General features: G+C 55.0%; 4 protein-coding genes across 4 annotated transcripts; 2 read left to right on the plus strand and 2 right to left on the minus strand.

Annotated features, from left to right (window-relative positions):
* Positions 1-445: 445 nt before the first annotated feature.
* On the plus strand, positions 446-4,557 carry SSK2 (mitogen-activated protein kinase kinase kinase; the record flags this gene model as incomplete). Its single annotated transcript, XM_083190681.1, has 2 exons — positions 446-3,956; positions 4,019-4,557. The coding sequence occupies 2 exons, from the start codon at positions 446-448 to the stop codon at positions 4,555-4,557; spliced, it is 4,050 nt and encodes a 1,349-aa protein (XP_083054540.1).
* A 1,348-nt stretch (positions 4,558-5,905) lies between these two features.
* Positions 5,906-6,531, plus strand: ACO1O0_001192 (cytidine deaminase; the record flags this gene model as incomplete). Its single annotated transcript, XM_083190682.1, has 3 exons — positions 5,906-6,276; positions 6,331-6,412; positions 6,466-6,531. 3 exons carry the CDS (start codon positions 5,906-5,908, stop codon positions 6,529-6,531), a joined length of 519 nt encoding a protein of 172 aa, XP_083054541.1.
* Positions 6,532-7,180: 649 nt separating this feature from the next.
* ACO1O0_001193 (uncharacterized protein) lies at positions 7,181-8,149 on the minus strand (the record flags this gene model as incomplete). The annotated part of the gene is made up of 1 exon (XM_083190683.1): positions 7,181-8,149. The coding sequence occupies one exon, from the start codon at positions 8,147-8,149 to the stop codon at positions 7,181-7,183; it is 969 nt and encodes a 322-aa protein (XP_083054542.1).
* A 4,685-nt stretch (positions 8,150-12,834) lies between these two features.
* Positions 12,835-14,349, minus strand: SWD3 (WD40-repeat-containing domain protein; the record flags this gene model as incomplete). Its single annotated transcript, XM_083190684.1, has 2 exons — positions 12,835-13,351; positions 13,409-14,349. The coding sequence occupies 2 exons, from the start codon at positions 14,347-14,349 to the stop codon at positions 12,835-12,837; spliced, it is 1,458 nt and encodes a 485-aa protein (XP_083054543.1).
* Positions 14,350-15,618: the final 1,269 nt, after the last annotated feature.

Below are 15,618 nucleotides of genomic sequence, written 5' to 3' on the forward strand. Positions count from 1 at the left end.
AGATCCTTCCAGGTTCTAAGGTGGAAAGCGCCACATCTTTTGGGCAAATCTCTATCCTAAGCCAATCAAGCCCCAGAGTTCTGCCACCTGTGCCACACCATCGACGCCACGATGGGGCTGCTTCCTGCCTCACCACCCGCTCCAGATCCCATCGCATCGATCCGATCTCGACAACCAGCACTGGACAACCAGCGAGCTCCTGGCTCCGTGCATACGCGGCCTTCATCTACACTACTGCCGTCCATCTAGCCTTTCACTCATTCGGCTTCACATCTCTCGACAGGCCCCATGACCCGAGCCCGTCGACTGTCCCTTATCCGTTGCCAGCGTTGCCAGCCAGCGACCTGAGCCAAGACACGGTCGCGCGAGGGTTGCAGCTCTGGGCCAACATCCCATTCATTCATTCACTCTGGGCCACCATCAGGCCCGCTGCAAGACATCGATTATGGCCGACATCTCTCCTCGAGGCGTCCGATTCTCCGCCGCCGACGACGACACCGTCGCCTCCGACCCTCTCAAGAACCCCGTTCCGTCCCTTGTTCCCGTCGATCCGGAAGACGGCTCGCCAGAATTCGAGGGTAGCAGCGATCCCCACGCAACGGAGCGGCAGGACGAGGTTGCCGCACTATCTCTGTATGCGGACGGCTCAGTCACCTCCCTCGTCCCAGGCGCCGTCGCCAACGGCATTACCAAGAGTCCCCGCGGCCCCGCGGCAGTCGATGACCCTACCACCTACGCCAACGGGAATGCGAGCCGCCCTCAGCGGCCTCTGGGGCCGATAAGGACGCCCTCCGGCACATACAATCCTGCGACGTCGCGAAAACCCACCATCCCCCAGCAGCCTACCCCATCCTTTGTCGATTCGATTCGATCGTCGTCTAGGACACGACCCCGGCCGACCGACAGCAGGTTCCGAGCCCAGGAGCGGGCCTACGTGCAGAAATTACGCCAGGACTATGGGGGAGAGTACTTTACCTCGTACCAGAATTCTGGCGGGAATGACTCGGATTCCGAAGGCGAAACTCCTGGGTCAGAGGGCCCGTACGAGGATCGCCTCGATCAGGAGACCATCATGTTCTACGGGAATGATAACCTGCAGCCGACCGACGAGGACCTGAAAGATTCTGAGAACAGAGAGAGGCTCGAGTGGCACGGCATGCTGGAGGCAGTCCTGACCGGCGATGTTGTCCGGCAGGAGAAGAAGCGGTTAATTGGTTCCTCGGATCCGCAGGCCGGTAAGACAGCTCAAAAGTCGGAGATGTGGCTGGGAATTCGTTCCAAGGTGTGCGGGAGACACCTACCCGTGCAGAGGCGCATGGTTGAGGAGTCCCGCTCTACTCTCGACCGTCTCCTCGACGAAATTATCAACTTCCAGGTTAAGGGCGAGAGTGTGGTGGGAAAGCCTCCCCACGAGCAGGTCAAGGATGTTGTCAGGAAGATTGAGAAGTGCGAGAGTCTTTACCCGACCTGGGAGTCGCTGGCCGCCGAGCACAAGACTGCCGACTCGCCCCTGTTCCACGAAGCCTATGACTCTATCATCTCTTGGTACAACACGAATGAGATGATCAACACCGAGTTGGCCATCCTCAGGAAGTGGGTTGGGAACGACGAGTTGGACTTTCATCGCACGAAGCAACGTTCTCCAGCAGTCAATGGCATCAGCAGTGATGAAACGTCCTTCCTCGACCGGCTGATGAAGGAGGACGGTCTGCAGTCTCTCTACAACGACGACGAGCGATCGACACAGAAGGGCATGCTGCGCCCAATCTCCTCAATTATCCAGAAAGCCAAAGACACCCTCATCCGAAACTCGGCCACCTTCCAGAAGCGCCATCTGCCTCCATATCTAGAGGAGCTATTGACTCTGATTAGCTTCCCCTCTCGCCTTATCGAGGAAATTACCAAGACGCGTCTGGCGTATGCGAGAAGGGTTAAGGAGACCGCTCAGCAGAACCCTTTGATGCAAGACCAGATGATATCCCAATTCCAGCTGCTCCTCAAATTCGCCATTAGAATCAAGGGCGAGTTCCTAGCCATCGCCAATCCCGAGCCAGGATGGGAGCTACCGCCCTTTATCGACGAGTCCTTTGACCAGGTGGTTCTTGAGGCTCTCAAGTACTACTTCAAGATGCTAAACTGGAAGCTGAGTGGGAACAAGAACACATTCAAAGAAGCTGAACTGCTGTTCCAGGAGTGGGACTTTGCCAACGAAATCGGGAGTCATCTACAACGCGGCCACATAGAAGTCGCCGAGCAGTTCAGCTCGCTAACATTCAAGGCGTTGAACCGCCTGAGTCAGACTTTCGAGAAGGAGTTGCAAGTCAAGCCCAAGGAGAGCCCGGCGGAGATGAGCAAGAGATACAAGGCCTGCCTTGACTCGGTGCGGATCAGGCAGCGGATGCTTCAACGTTTCTCCCGAATGCTCAGTGACAACTACGAGCACGCCTCCGACTTTAGCATCTCCTTCCCCCCAGAGCGCATGCGCAAGTTTTACGATCAGCTGGCGGCCACAGGCCACTTCCAGATCGAGACGGGAGTCTTTGAGCAGGACGGACTGTATGTGATTGCATCGCCTGAGCTTCATGGCAGGTTAGAAGACGTGCAGTCCATGATGGCAATCACGTCCAAGGAGCGCTTCACCGACGACGCGGCTGAGCAGTATATTCTCATTCTGCGACCCGAGGACACATTCAACTGGTTCGCCGAGTCCATCACAGTGCCGCTGCAGCACCAAAACATCGACCTCAAGCGCGGCCAAGTGCGGCTTTGTGCCACGGGGTCACAAGCCCTGCCTAGTGCGCGGAAGGCTTTCCTCGAGGCCGTTGACATGCACGTGGATCTGCTGCAGGAATCTAGGCCCAATATTCATAAGGTGAACACGCGTCTGATGGAGATCCGGAGGGTGGCGTACAAGCTGTCCAACACCTTTATGGACAGTGTCGAGACGATTCGGAAGCAGATGGAGGACAAAGACTGCCAAGAGCTCATCCAGACTTGTTTCGTCTTTGCCACCGAGTTCGGTCAGCGATCCCTCCTGTACATGGACAGCAATCGCCGCCAGATGAACAACTTAAAGCTGACAAAGCTGGCCTTGGACTGGGTCAGCTTCATCTGCGACGACTGCATTGCCTCGGACCGCAAGACGTTCCGTTGGGCGGTGCTCGCGCTGGAGTTTGCCATGGGGATGACGCGCGGGAGGCATATCATTGCCCTGGGAGAGGACGAGTACGCCAAGCTGCGCGACAAGGTGGCAGGATGCATGTCACTTCTGATCTCGCACTTTGACATCATGGGCGCAAGATCCAACCTAGCTGCGCAAGCTGAAAAGGAGCGGATCGAGGCCCTTGTGGGGCAGTTCCGGAGGCTTGACAAGAACAGAATGCTCGATGACGAGGAGGCTTCCAAGTGCATCACAGAGCAGCGTCTCGAAGAATTGGAGAAGGTGGACAGCTTCCGGAGGGAGAAGGAAGCGGAACGGCAGGCACTGGGACGAGTCCTCGAGGCCAACACGGAGGCAGACCGCTCCCTCGCCTACCTGTCTTCATCGGCGACGAACATCACCATGCGCTGGCAGCAGGGTCACTTTGTGGGAGGCGGCACCTTTGGCAACGTCTATGCGGCCATGAACCTCGACTCGGGCCACTTGATGGCAGTCAAGGAGATCCGTCTGCAGGATCCCAAGCTGATCCCCACGATTGCCGAGCAGATTCGAGAGGAGATGGGCGTGTTGGAGGTGCTGGACCATCCCAACGTTGTCTCGTACTATGGCATCGAAGTTCACCGAGACCGGGTGTACATCTTCATGGAGTTTTGTTCTGGCGGCTCGTTGGCGAATCTGCTGGAGCATGGGCGTATCGAAGACGAGCAGGTCATCATGGTCTATGCTCTCCAGCTTCTCGAGGGTCTGATGTACCTGCACGAGAGCGGGATTGCCCACCGCGACATCAAACCAGAGAGTGAGTTGGATCTGATTGGAAAGTCCCCCCTCCCCCAAGGGCCAGTGCGCTAACTTTGACAGACATTCTCCTCGACCACAACGGTATCATCAAGTACGTTGACTTTGGTGCCGCCAAAGTCATTGCGCGGCAGGGTAAAACCCTTGCGGCGGACCTACACGCGACGAAGCCGAACAAGTCCATGACGGGCACGCCCATGTACATGTCGCCAGAGGTCATTAAGGGTGAGAACCCTGGCAGGGCTGGCGCCGTGGACATATGGTCACTGGGGTGCGTCATTCTGGAGATGGCCACCGGCCGGCGTCCGTGGGCCAACCTAGACAATGAATGGGCCATCATGTACAACATTGCGCAGGGCAACCCGCCGCAGCTGCCGACGCAGGACCAGCTCAGCCCCTCGGGCATCGATTTCCTCAAGAAGTGCTTCGCCAGAGACCCTAAGCGACGCTCGACGGCCGTGGAGCTTCTTCAGCACGAGTGGATCATGACGATCCGGAGCCAGGTCGTGGAGCCGGCGACACCGAGCGATAGTAGCGGATCGGTTCAGTCGACGCCGGCCACGGGCTCGAGCCGAGGTAGCATGGGGGATGGATTTTATTAGGGATCAAAGTCTGGGCACGTCTCCTGGCCGCCCGAAAACTCCGTGTCAGCGTCCGTAGATGGTTGGGGCTCAGGACGATGATGACGTTGAGAAACACCCGGGACCCAACCCTAGTTTTGACCTGGGTACAGAACATACATATTGGAGCTTTGCATTTCCACCCGCGGTTTAAGCCGCAGAGCATGGGCATTGGCAGGGCCAGAGAATCGCATTTGCGGCCAGCACGGCGTTCGACTAGGAGTTCATGAAGAGCCGTCCTTCGTTTACTGATTTGGAGAGGCACGACGACGGATATGGGAAGCTGGAGGGTCGGACACATTGGGCCACGGACATGGACATGCAACTGAGGACTTTGGTATGATATAGCATGCCATGTACCAAGATAATTACATGTAATGATGACGAAACGGAGGGCTCTCTTGTCGACGAGTGAGTCTCGGCTATGATAAGTGTCTCCCACGGTCCCTCACCTCCACCACAGCTGCGAACAGCTGCCACGTTCGTATAAATATCGGTATAAATATTTAGTATCTGGCCTTCTTTTTCCAACTGCTTGCGGACCTACGAAGTACCCGTTACGTAGACTGCGTGATCCTGTCGAGTGAATAACCTCGTCAGATTTACCAGCAAAATATAAATCAAACCTCCTAGTAAAAGAGAATATACGACAACTCGTTTCGCAACAAGAACACCAGTGAATCCCTTTTCATAGCCATGTTCCTTGAAAGTCCCAAATACCATTCGCCGGATTTGTCGTGTTCGCAATTACTCGCTATCGTCCCTCGACTCCTTCGAATCGTTGGGATCGTCTGTATCGCCATAACACTGCCATGTACGAATACTAGTTAGTAAACTACTTGCCTAACCACTCAGATGGTCCATGCCGTATTTGATTCGCGGTGAGAGTTAATACTAGAGGTAATAGATAGACAAGAGAACTTTACGCCCATCGTTTCGTATTTGTGTCTTTGCTCTGCACAGCAGGTGCTCAAGGAAGGGCGGCTGGCATAAATGGCTGGTGGAATAGGCTGTGGAATATGTGCTGTGGCCCGTCATGGCAACCACGTCAATCACGTCAGCTGGCAGAAATCAGATCAGGTGTCTGACACCTACATGCCGTATCTCCATGCCACTACTACCAGTCTAGCATCTCCATTGCGACTAATATTGAACAGCTTGATACAACGGGAAGGAGGCTAGTTTCGGATAGCGGCGTGCCCCGCCGTGGGGTAATAGCTGCCGCTTCACGATAAAGACCATCATCGTCCCTCTGATCGTCTCCCTTTCTCTCCCTTCCTCCCCCTTCCCGATCTCCCAATCTCCCAATCCCACCTAATACCTCTCCACCATGTCGTCCTCCTCCCCCTCGCAGCCCGAGATCCTCTCCGGCTCCAACCTAGAGCACATCGCCGCGACCTGCGCGGCGCACAACCTCACACCAGCCGAGTTCGCCCAGCTCTCGCGCCAGGCCGCCGAGGCCAAGGCCACGGCCTACTGCCCCTACAGCCGCTTCCGCGTCGGCGCCGCCGTGCTCACTGCCGACGGGTCCCTCATCAGGGGCTGCAACGTCGAGAACGCCAGCTACCCGGTGGGCACCTGCGCCGAGCGCGTGACGCTGGGGAGGGCCGTGGCCGAGGGCTACCGCGACGGGTTCCGCGCCCTGGCCGTGGCGACGGATATCTCGCCGCCCGCGAGCCCGTGTGGCATGTGCAGGCAGTTGTGAGTTGGTCGTGATAACACGAGATCAAGAGCGCGTGGCTAACTTAAGGACAGTATCCGGGAGTTCCTGGCGCTGGACACGCCGATTATCATGTTTGATAAAAACCAGGACTATGTAGTTCTGAAGCTGGAACAGGTAAGTACTAGGTGTCATCGTGCTCATGTGAGGACAAGGCTGACAGGATATAGTTGTTGCCCATGTCCTTTGGTCCGGATAAGCTGCCCCCGCCTGGCGCGCCCGGCGCGATGGGCTAGGGCTTAATTGTGTGTGCGGAGTGATGAATGAGAAGGTGGGCTTATTGTACAGATGTTTCATAGCGTATTAGCGGCTTGGACACCTTGCGAGAAGGTGGGTGCGCATAGTACCAAGCAGGATAGTGTCAATGTATCACCCTAGTATCCAAAAAAGATGTGCTGAGATCCTGTGCCCAATTATCATGATGGTCTGCATCTAGCAACTTTACACACAAAGTTCTCGATGCTGACGTTGCTGGCGGCTAGGCCAAGAGACATTGGAACAATCATTTCACCTAACGGTCGGACCGTCCAGCGTTTGCAGAACAAGGACCATACATATGGTTCCCTTGATGTGAATTGAGAGAGATCTGGAACTGATAAAGGCTTTCCGCCTGTCGAGTACGACGCGGCCAACTATCCGCCCCCCTCTCCATTGTCTTTATACTCGCGAAAGAGGGTATCAAAGCAGGGAACCGAAACGCCACCTCACCCTTGCGTGGGAAACGGAGAGAAACAAGAAACGACTGAAGCTGGTGAGAAAATGAACCCAATGCTGGTGGTAACCTCCAAACTCCGCTGTTGTGCATTCCTGAGTCTGCAACCGCCCTCTTGAAACATGTGCGCCTGCGCGAGGGGGTTGTGCTCATTGTGAGCTAAAAGAGACATCTCAGTCCTCCCAAATCGTCTCCAGGTCAATATCGCCCCGGCGCTCGGCTCCGCATACACTCCAGCGCTTCCGCTTGTCCCTGGGGCCAAAGCTCATGGTCCGACCGCGCGCGGGAACATCGATACTGTTTCGCGCCTTTGGATCAGAGCCGTCCGCCGCATCTGCGGCCGCTTTCAGCTGGGCTATCCGCTCGGCCTCCAGTGCTGCTTCTTCCGCGTCTGGGGAATCGGGGATGGTTTCTAGACTCGAGATACTAGGGCTCCGTGACCTCGTCGAAGTGGGAGTCGAAGGTACGGAGGATAGGTTCCCTCCGTAGCTGCCATACCAGGAGTCGTAGGTTCTATATGAAGGGGACGACGACATCGAAGACGGTGTCGATGGCGGGATAGATAACGATCCTGTACTCGAGTGTGTGACGCTGCGCAGGGGCGAGGACGGTCGCCGAAGCCGATGAGTGTTGTTGGTCGAGATGCCAAAACTAGGCGAGCTGCTCCCGTCCCGGTGGCTTCGCTCGGGGTCTAGGACGGACGACCGTACAGGAGACGTCGGGGGGAACGCGTCGTCGAGTGGTTTTCGCGGAGCTCGCACCCTGCTGGGGGAGCCCGAGGGGCTCTCTGGCCGATGAAGATGAGGCGATAGGAGGATATGGCCAGTGCTGTTCGAGGCGAAGCCGGGCATGGACTGGGTTCGGGACATGGGCGGAGCGAGACTAGCGACCGACCGAGAGCGCCCGTGGCCTCCAGAGAGGGGCGACGCCGTCCGGGGACGGTAGGGGAGGGTCGTCACCGGGGTCCAGGAGTGCGTGCTGGGCGATGCAGGGCTCGGATCGGTGCTTCGACGGTGGTTCGGAGGCTTCCTGGGAGCGTCGAGGTCAAGGCTGGGGATTGCGTTGGGGGTGCTGAGGCGAAGCGAGGGAACAGGCGAGGACCTGAACGCCTCCATACGCTCCGTCTCAGGAACGGGCTCCATGTCTGCTCGTGGAGAGCGACATGTGGGTTGGATTGAGGCTTTTGGGGCCGTTGGGGACGGTGAGAGAATGGAGATGCGAATGGAAATGCCACCTGACCTGAACGGTGTCAAGGGTGTTCCAGCCAAGGTGAGGAGGTGGGGGGGGGGGAGGACGCTCGTGCCACCACCAGTCGCTACTGCCGTTGAAGTCTGCTGCCTCAGGTGTGGAGGGGAGGAAGGAGGAATAAACCGAAGGAAGGAGGCACAGATTACTCCTGTTGGTTGGTAATTTACAAATAATAGACGGTTACGGTAACTGGCAGGTGCCGTAATTTAAATGAACATGCAACCTGGAGGGAGACAGGAAGAAGCGAGAAGGTACGAGAAGGGGTCGGCGAGGGGGGCGAGACGGTGAGTTTTGAATGAGAGGACCCTCACCTCAGTACGAGAATCCAAGGTGAGGGAAAAGAAAGCAGAGCAGGCGGCGGACGAACCGGGATGAGGACGAGACGAGGTCGAGGCCGGAGCAAAGTATAACGCCAAGACAACCTCAAGAGGCAAAAGATGAGTCGATGACTCTGGAGCCTCTTGTCCAGATTGGAGGCGGGAAGATGATGCTACATGAGTCGGGACCCCAGACTGGAGGCAACGTGCGCGGTTCAATGGATGAATATGGACCCCGAAGGACCCTAAAGAGGCCCCAACAGGCACGCTCCGACGGGCCTCCGCCAGGCCCATTGCCGCTGGCTAGCGGGCAAGAAATAACGACGCGCGAATAGGGTCCATGTACGCGAATGCCTGCGTGTTTTATTCTGTCAGACATCCTCTCCCGGCCTCCCCGACATGGTGGCACCGCGCTCCGTGTTTAGCGGGGCCCGAGTCGCGTAACATTCCAGCACGCATCCGGCCCTGACTCTGTGACGAGCGCTGCGTCAGCCATGGCTATGCGGCCTATGCCTACAGTAGATTTATTTAGGGCCCGATGCCTCCCTCTTCAGGATCAATTCCAAGCGGATTTGTCTGCTTCCGAGTCACGACACAAGCATCACAGAACCCCGGACCAATACCGCTGTCCCAATGCTGTCAAACAATGGGGAAGCAGGTTGATAAGCAAGCTGATTGCTTGCTGATTGCCTGCTTACCGCCCGCTGGTGGCGACCCACTGATCCACCGCCCGTCTGGCACCCCAGGCGCGGCTCAGCGCCCTGTCCTGCCTGTCTCACCCGCTGTCCAATCAGTCTTAATGAACATGCCCCTAAGGGAACTGCCTAAAAGACGGCGGCTGACACCACCTGGATTCACCTCAGCAACACTCATCAAGCGGTCACCGAAATACCTTCCATACTCGCCCTTAGTAGTACTAATGATCTATACGGGCGGCAGGTATTCGTATAAATTCGTTCCGATACCACCTATTACTCAAAGAAACTACCGTTCTTACCGTTAGTACTGGTAAGGTATGTATATGTGCACATAAGTAGATGCTACCATATGAATAATATATGAGGATACACACGAATAATGTATACACTTGTCAAGCTTTGATCTCTCTCTTTTTTTCTTCTTTTTTTTTTACTACCTACCTAGGTAAGGTAGTTGCCGCCTTTAGTCGCGGATGTTGACCATTTCTCCTCTCTGCAGTACCTCTCCAGACCCTCTCTATCTTGTTGCGCTCTGGTTCCCAACGCGCGAACACATATCCCCAACTGCCAAAGCCCAAACCTCAATTAAATTTGACCTCGACGTTCCTTCCAGCCACGCGCTTGCCCCGGTGGTGAACCGTAATCTCGACGGTCCCGCCTTCGAATGACATCTCTATGGCAAAGTTGAGCTCGCGAAAGACTTTGCCCAGCTTATTTGTCCAGGTTGGCAGAGTCTCGAGGGAAATAGCCTGATTCCATTTCACAGAGCACAAGTGGCGAACAGAGCTGTTGAAGGCATCTGGGGGCCGATATTCTGTGCAGTTATATATAACCTCCTTGATTTGGTCGATTTCGCTGTCGAACAGACGACAAAAGTCGTGACGGACCGGGGTGTGTTCGCGGATGTCCTCTCCCTTGTGCAATAGTCAGCTTTCACGCCACGGGAAGCACCATGCGCCAACATACCTGCTTCAAGAACCATCGCATTCGATTTTTTACCATCCATTTCTGCCGGTCCGTGCACCAGAATTTGTTGATTTTGGCAGAATGTGTTTTAGCATCCCAGTAATCGTTGATAATAATACCATAACTCGCACGGGCGATGCGAGCTTCGACTTTGACTCCCAGGCTCCGAGACAGGTCATGAGATGTCAGACCCCCAATCACAGCTCCTCTGCAGATTGCAGTCCATCTGTGTCCCGAGTCAGTGGCGAATCTGACATCAACAACAGGCAGTGTAGACAGGAGCAACTCACGGTTTACTACCTTGGGATTGCAAAACCTCGGCCCCGTACAACTTGGCCACGTCGCGGACACGGCCAAAAAGGTAGCGACTCCGCCCAAATCCTCCAACGAGTATGACATACTAGTGCGCAGTCAGCAGATGTGGCCTCATTTTCGGGCGTCAAGGGACCTACCTTTGGCTTCTTGTCGTACTTACCCAGAATCTCATCAGCCTGGTTCTGCACCACTGTCTCGATTCTGGAGGTGATGGCGTCAAAAACGCCAAGTATTTCAGATCTTCCAGGGCTAAAGTCAGTATTTTGAGCTGAAATTCAAAGAAATCTTTACCTACGAGGTTAGTTTCAAGGACTGAGAGCGTTTGGTCCCCCGGAATGCTGGTGTCCCGTTAGGCTTTTGTTCAGCCTGACAGCTCTCAGGAAGATCCACCAGCCAAGTTCTCTGTTGGTTTTGAAATTGGGGCTTGATACCACTCTCCCAGTTGTTGTTGAGAAATTTCTTTTGCTCTGCATTGGTGACGCTCTGCCAAGCTCCGTATGGCAGCTTCCGTTTGATAAGCTCCAGGAATGCTTCGTCCAAGAAGAGCCCACCGCATAGATCGCCTTGACTAGAATCAGAATGGGGGTTCCCAACAAGACTGTATGGCGAAAAGCTAGCTCACCTTCGCCTTTAACGCACTCTTTGATTGCAAATGGCTGGACTGAAACAATCTCGTAGCTGATAAGATCCTTAGACGGGGTTGGTAGTAAGTATCTAAATCCAAGATTGGCATCACGATAAAAATGTGATTCACTTACAACCGTGCCACCTCCTGCGTCGCATATAATTATAGTGTCGTCAACCTTGATCGTGGAACGCTTGGACATGTCCTTGATCGTGGCCCTCACCTAAGTAGACACTGTGGTGATACTTGGTACTAGAAATTTCCAGGTGGAAGGTCGAATCTCATAGGCTTGCGACTTCCCTCACCCGTTTTTCACTCTGGCCCTCAATCCTTGTTTCTTACGCTTCCAACTTCTTATCTCGCATGCCACTTTGTTGCAAGGTCTGGCTAAATTCATGGTCAGTGTATGGTCTTCTTATCCTACATGGTCGAAGCCCGTCGAACAGGTCGTACTCCGGAGCTGCTTGACATCAGCCGTCCTTGAACTCAGACTCTTAGGAATCACAAGTCTTCCTCTTCCTATTCGACTCACCCAGAGATGGAATGTTTTTGAGGAAATTGATGTCTGGGGTCAGATTGTGTACGGCGTTCGTAACTTGGCTGCTAACCTTGCAGAGGCCCAGCCTACGTATCTAAAGGACGAGGCTCTCTCAAGATTCCAACTCGTCTACAAGTATTTCGGCACCTTGATGGACGACGAAAATAGTAGGTGCATCCTTGTGGAAGGATATCTATGGCGGATGTTAGATCAACAAGTCTTCGCGAGTCTGGGCCGCGTCTGGGGAGAAGAAGCAGGACTATCCTTCAAGACCATGAAATGGAGATTGAACAGTCAGTCATGAGCTAAGGCTTAAAGCTAATCCTCACTTATCAAACCCCTAACGCTAACCCGCTGTCTTAGATGAAGCAAGTCGTGATTTCGAGCACCGTGGGCGGATCAAACAATGGCTTTCCGAAGGCTGGGGTTTGATTAGCCAGCACTCATCCGAGCAAACTACTGCGCTCCTCGTTCGTAGGGAAGCAGATAATCTGGATCCGTTCAGGGAAGCCCAGCTTCAAGAACTCAAAGAAGACTTGCGCGAGATCATACAATCGACGCGATGCTCGGGACATCGAAGGCTGTCTTCGACATCTGCTGGAATGCGAAAGACAGCGAAGGCAGTATGCAGATGGATGACAGCCGCATGGAAGTGGTGGCTTGCGAGGATGCCCCATCCCAGGATATGAAGGTGGCTTTCTACGTTTCGCCTGCTCTCTTGAAGCGTGGGAATGCCGATGGCCGGGAATACAACAGACAAATGGTCCTAGAGAAGGCTCGGGTATTCTGTCACTGAGCACGATACCCGGGCCTTTACCAGTGTCACCCACCCATTCCATACTGGGAATGGATGTCTCGCCTAATAGTTTGAGGCCAGGTCCTTCGAAAAGGTTTTTGGAAGCTTCGTTTATTGTGGCATGAAGTCGGCGTTTGGGACAGTACGACCAAGCAGCAGAGACATAAAGGGGCCAAAGCTAGCTTCCCGATGCAATCAACGACACGCTACATCATCTCGTAGGTAGCGTGGGTTTCGCCAAGATCGGAGCAATAAAGAAAAAGTTAATCGTTCGTAGTTATCATATCGCATTGTCTCATGTCGCTGATTGATCTGCCGCTGACACTAAGCATCCTCCATCTTGACATCGTCCTGGCGAATGGGCAGCTCCTCGTGAAGGCCGACCCCGTCACCATTGGTGGCCTCGACCTTCCCGTTGACCTCTGCGGCATCTCTGATATGCCTGTAAACCCTGATTGTCTGATCCTGTCCAGCGCTCACCATTGTATCCCCGTGAACGTCCACCCAGAAGCAGACACCCTTGTGCCCTGGTATTCGCTGGATGATTTCCTTGCTCTTGACATCCCACAGAACAATCTCTCCATCCTCGCTTGCCGAAGCTATGAAGGCCTCGCCGTCCAGCACCCCAAAGCAGCCACCTACGGCAAACTTCTCGTTGCGATGCCCCTGGTAGGTTTTCTTGACGCTTCCAGAAACGTAGTCCCATAGGCGGATGCAGTTGTCCAGGTTGGACGCAAGCACAAAACGACCGTTGGGCGAGAATCGAACGTTGGTGACAGCAGGGTTATCCTCGTGGACTAGTGTCCTTAGGCATTGTCCTGTCTGTGCATCCCAGACTCGACTACTAGATGTCAGTACGCTAATTGTTGAGCAGAGATTATTTAAGACTACTACTCACATCAGCCCATCCGTGGAGCAGCTCACTACCAGCGTCCCGTCGGAGCAGAAGTCAATCCCGGCCACAGGGTCGCTGTGAGCAGGCAAACTCCTCATCAGTCTCCCAGCCCTGACGTCCCATAAAAAGACAGCCTCGTCGTATGATCCACTGGCCAAGATGTTGCCCTTGGGAGAGAAGGCGAGGCAATGAATGTAGTTGTGGTGGCCCCGCAGCGGCGCCATTTCCTGGCCGACCATGGACTTTCTTGTAGTCGTCTTTGGGCGACCAGTCACCCTGTCCCAGAACCGGATCGACTTGTCGTCGGAGCCGCTCGCCAGGGTGTTGCTATCAGGACTCCAGGCGACACAGCTGACGCCCGCCATGTGACCGACAAGAGTATCCATGTGGCTGCCAGTGGCAGCGTCCCAGATCTTGATGGTTCCATCGGCAGACGCCGATGCGATGAAGCGGCCGTTGGGGGAGATGCGGACCTGCGAGACGGCGCCTTGGTGGCCGCGCAGGATGAGACGGGCTCGGTAGTTCGGCTTGAGGAGTTCTCGCGGCGGTGTGGGTTCTGCCTGTCGTGAGGAGAGGTATTCCGATTGTGAGCGTTCGAATGACTGCGATCTCGAGCGGGAATGGGGTCGAGGGCGGGTGCGCGGGCTGACTGAGCGCGACCGCGAGCGCGACCGGGACGGAGAATCGTACCGCGAGGGGGATCGAGACCGCCTTCGCGACCGTGATCTCGAGCGTGAACTTGACGAGCCTTCACTGCGCGAGTAGTATCGCCGTCTTGATCCCCTTTCGCTGGGCGTCCTGCTCAATGGTCGGCCGTCGCGTCGCGACTCCTCTCTAGCATCCTCATTGTCGTCGCGGGAGCCATGGCGCTGTGGGGAAACGCTGTCGGTCTTCCGTCGCTTCTGTGGAGGAGTGTCGTCGTGGTTTTCTGGGTCGGAGGTCATGGCGGGGTAGGCTTCGGGTCTGTGAATGATGCTTTCCAGCAAACAGTGAAGGCAGCTTGTGTTCGAAGCTTGCGGAAAACTCAATGTGGGTCTGGAAGGATAAAGGGAAGTCGATTATGATTGGTCAGGCTTCCCAGGCGTTCCTGAGATCTGTGGAACTTGGAGCTAAAATCGAGGAACCCACTTGCCCGGATTTCTGGACCATGGCGTTGGTATTCATGGGGCGAGACTTCCGAATTAGGACTTGGAGCTGGAGCTCTAGAATACCTAGGCAGGTAGGTTCGAGGGCAATCCTGCCATGGCCCATTTCTCTGAGCATCTCCAAAATTAACGTTGTCTTCACTTTTCTCCTCCAACCCCAGTCTCCGCCTCTCAACTGCCCAGTACTCCGCTCATTTTTAGATCTGCCACGGCCCTACCATTCGATTTCGATAGTGGGGAAGACACCGGGTTGCCCGCACTGCCACACTACTGACCGATCATCTTGGAGGACGGATGCTGGCTCGTCTCCTACTATGTATGTAGGTTTACGTGGGTTCGGTACTAGGTATCCGTACTATGTACGAAAATGGGTAGACTGGCCAGCTTCAGACCCATGCCATGGGTTACGTGTATCCGTAGGTACTTGGGCATCCATACATGACGGTTTGGGGCTGTGAATCGCAACCCCAGTTCAGCCCTACAGTTTGCCATCTGGTGTGGACAGCAGCCAAGCAAGATACCATCGGAGAGTAGTATTTGCAGCGCCACATACGCATTGTGCTAGCACCAGAGTGCGAAGTGCGCAAGGGAAGGTGGTATAGATAGTACTCTATAGCCGATAGGGCTGAATGTCAAGCTGTACCTTTGGACCCGGTCGGCGACTGGATAAACTTAGGCTCCTCCCACCTGCCTTGTCACCTTGAGAGCACCAATAATAGTTCTGCCGGCTATTGTTTTCTACCTTGTAGGCTAGTACCAAGTCACAGGGTCACAAACCATCCAATTACTGAGGTGTGCACCCCTCCCAGCAACTCAGCCCTCAAAACTTGACAGGGCTTTGATGGGGATTAGACGGCACATGCGGCACAGCGGTGACGGACATGCGGAAAGTGCCTCAAAGATGGCGTTAACCTCAGTATTATAGACCAGTTATCGCGGCGGGGAGTCACAAGCAGTTGGGTAATGAGTTGGAGACCGAAGGCGGAGAGCCTTGGCTACATGTTCCAGATGCTTGGGGGCCAAGGCAGATTTTTTTTTTCTTTCTCCCTCTCCGGCCAACATTGCATT

Source organism: Amphichorda felina (assembly GCF_050947745.1).
Source record: "Amphichorda felina strain 45539 chromosome Unknown scaffold_1, whole genome shotgun sequence".
In the NCBI taxonomy this organism is placed as follows: domain Eukaryota; kingdom Fungi; phylum Ascomycota; class Sordariomycetes; order Hypocreales; family Bionectriaceae; genus Amphichorda; species Amphichorda felina.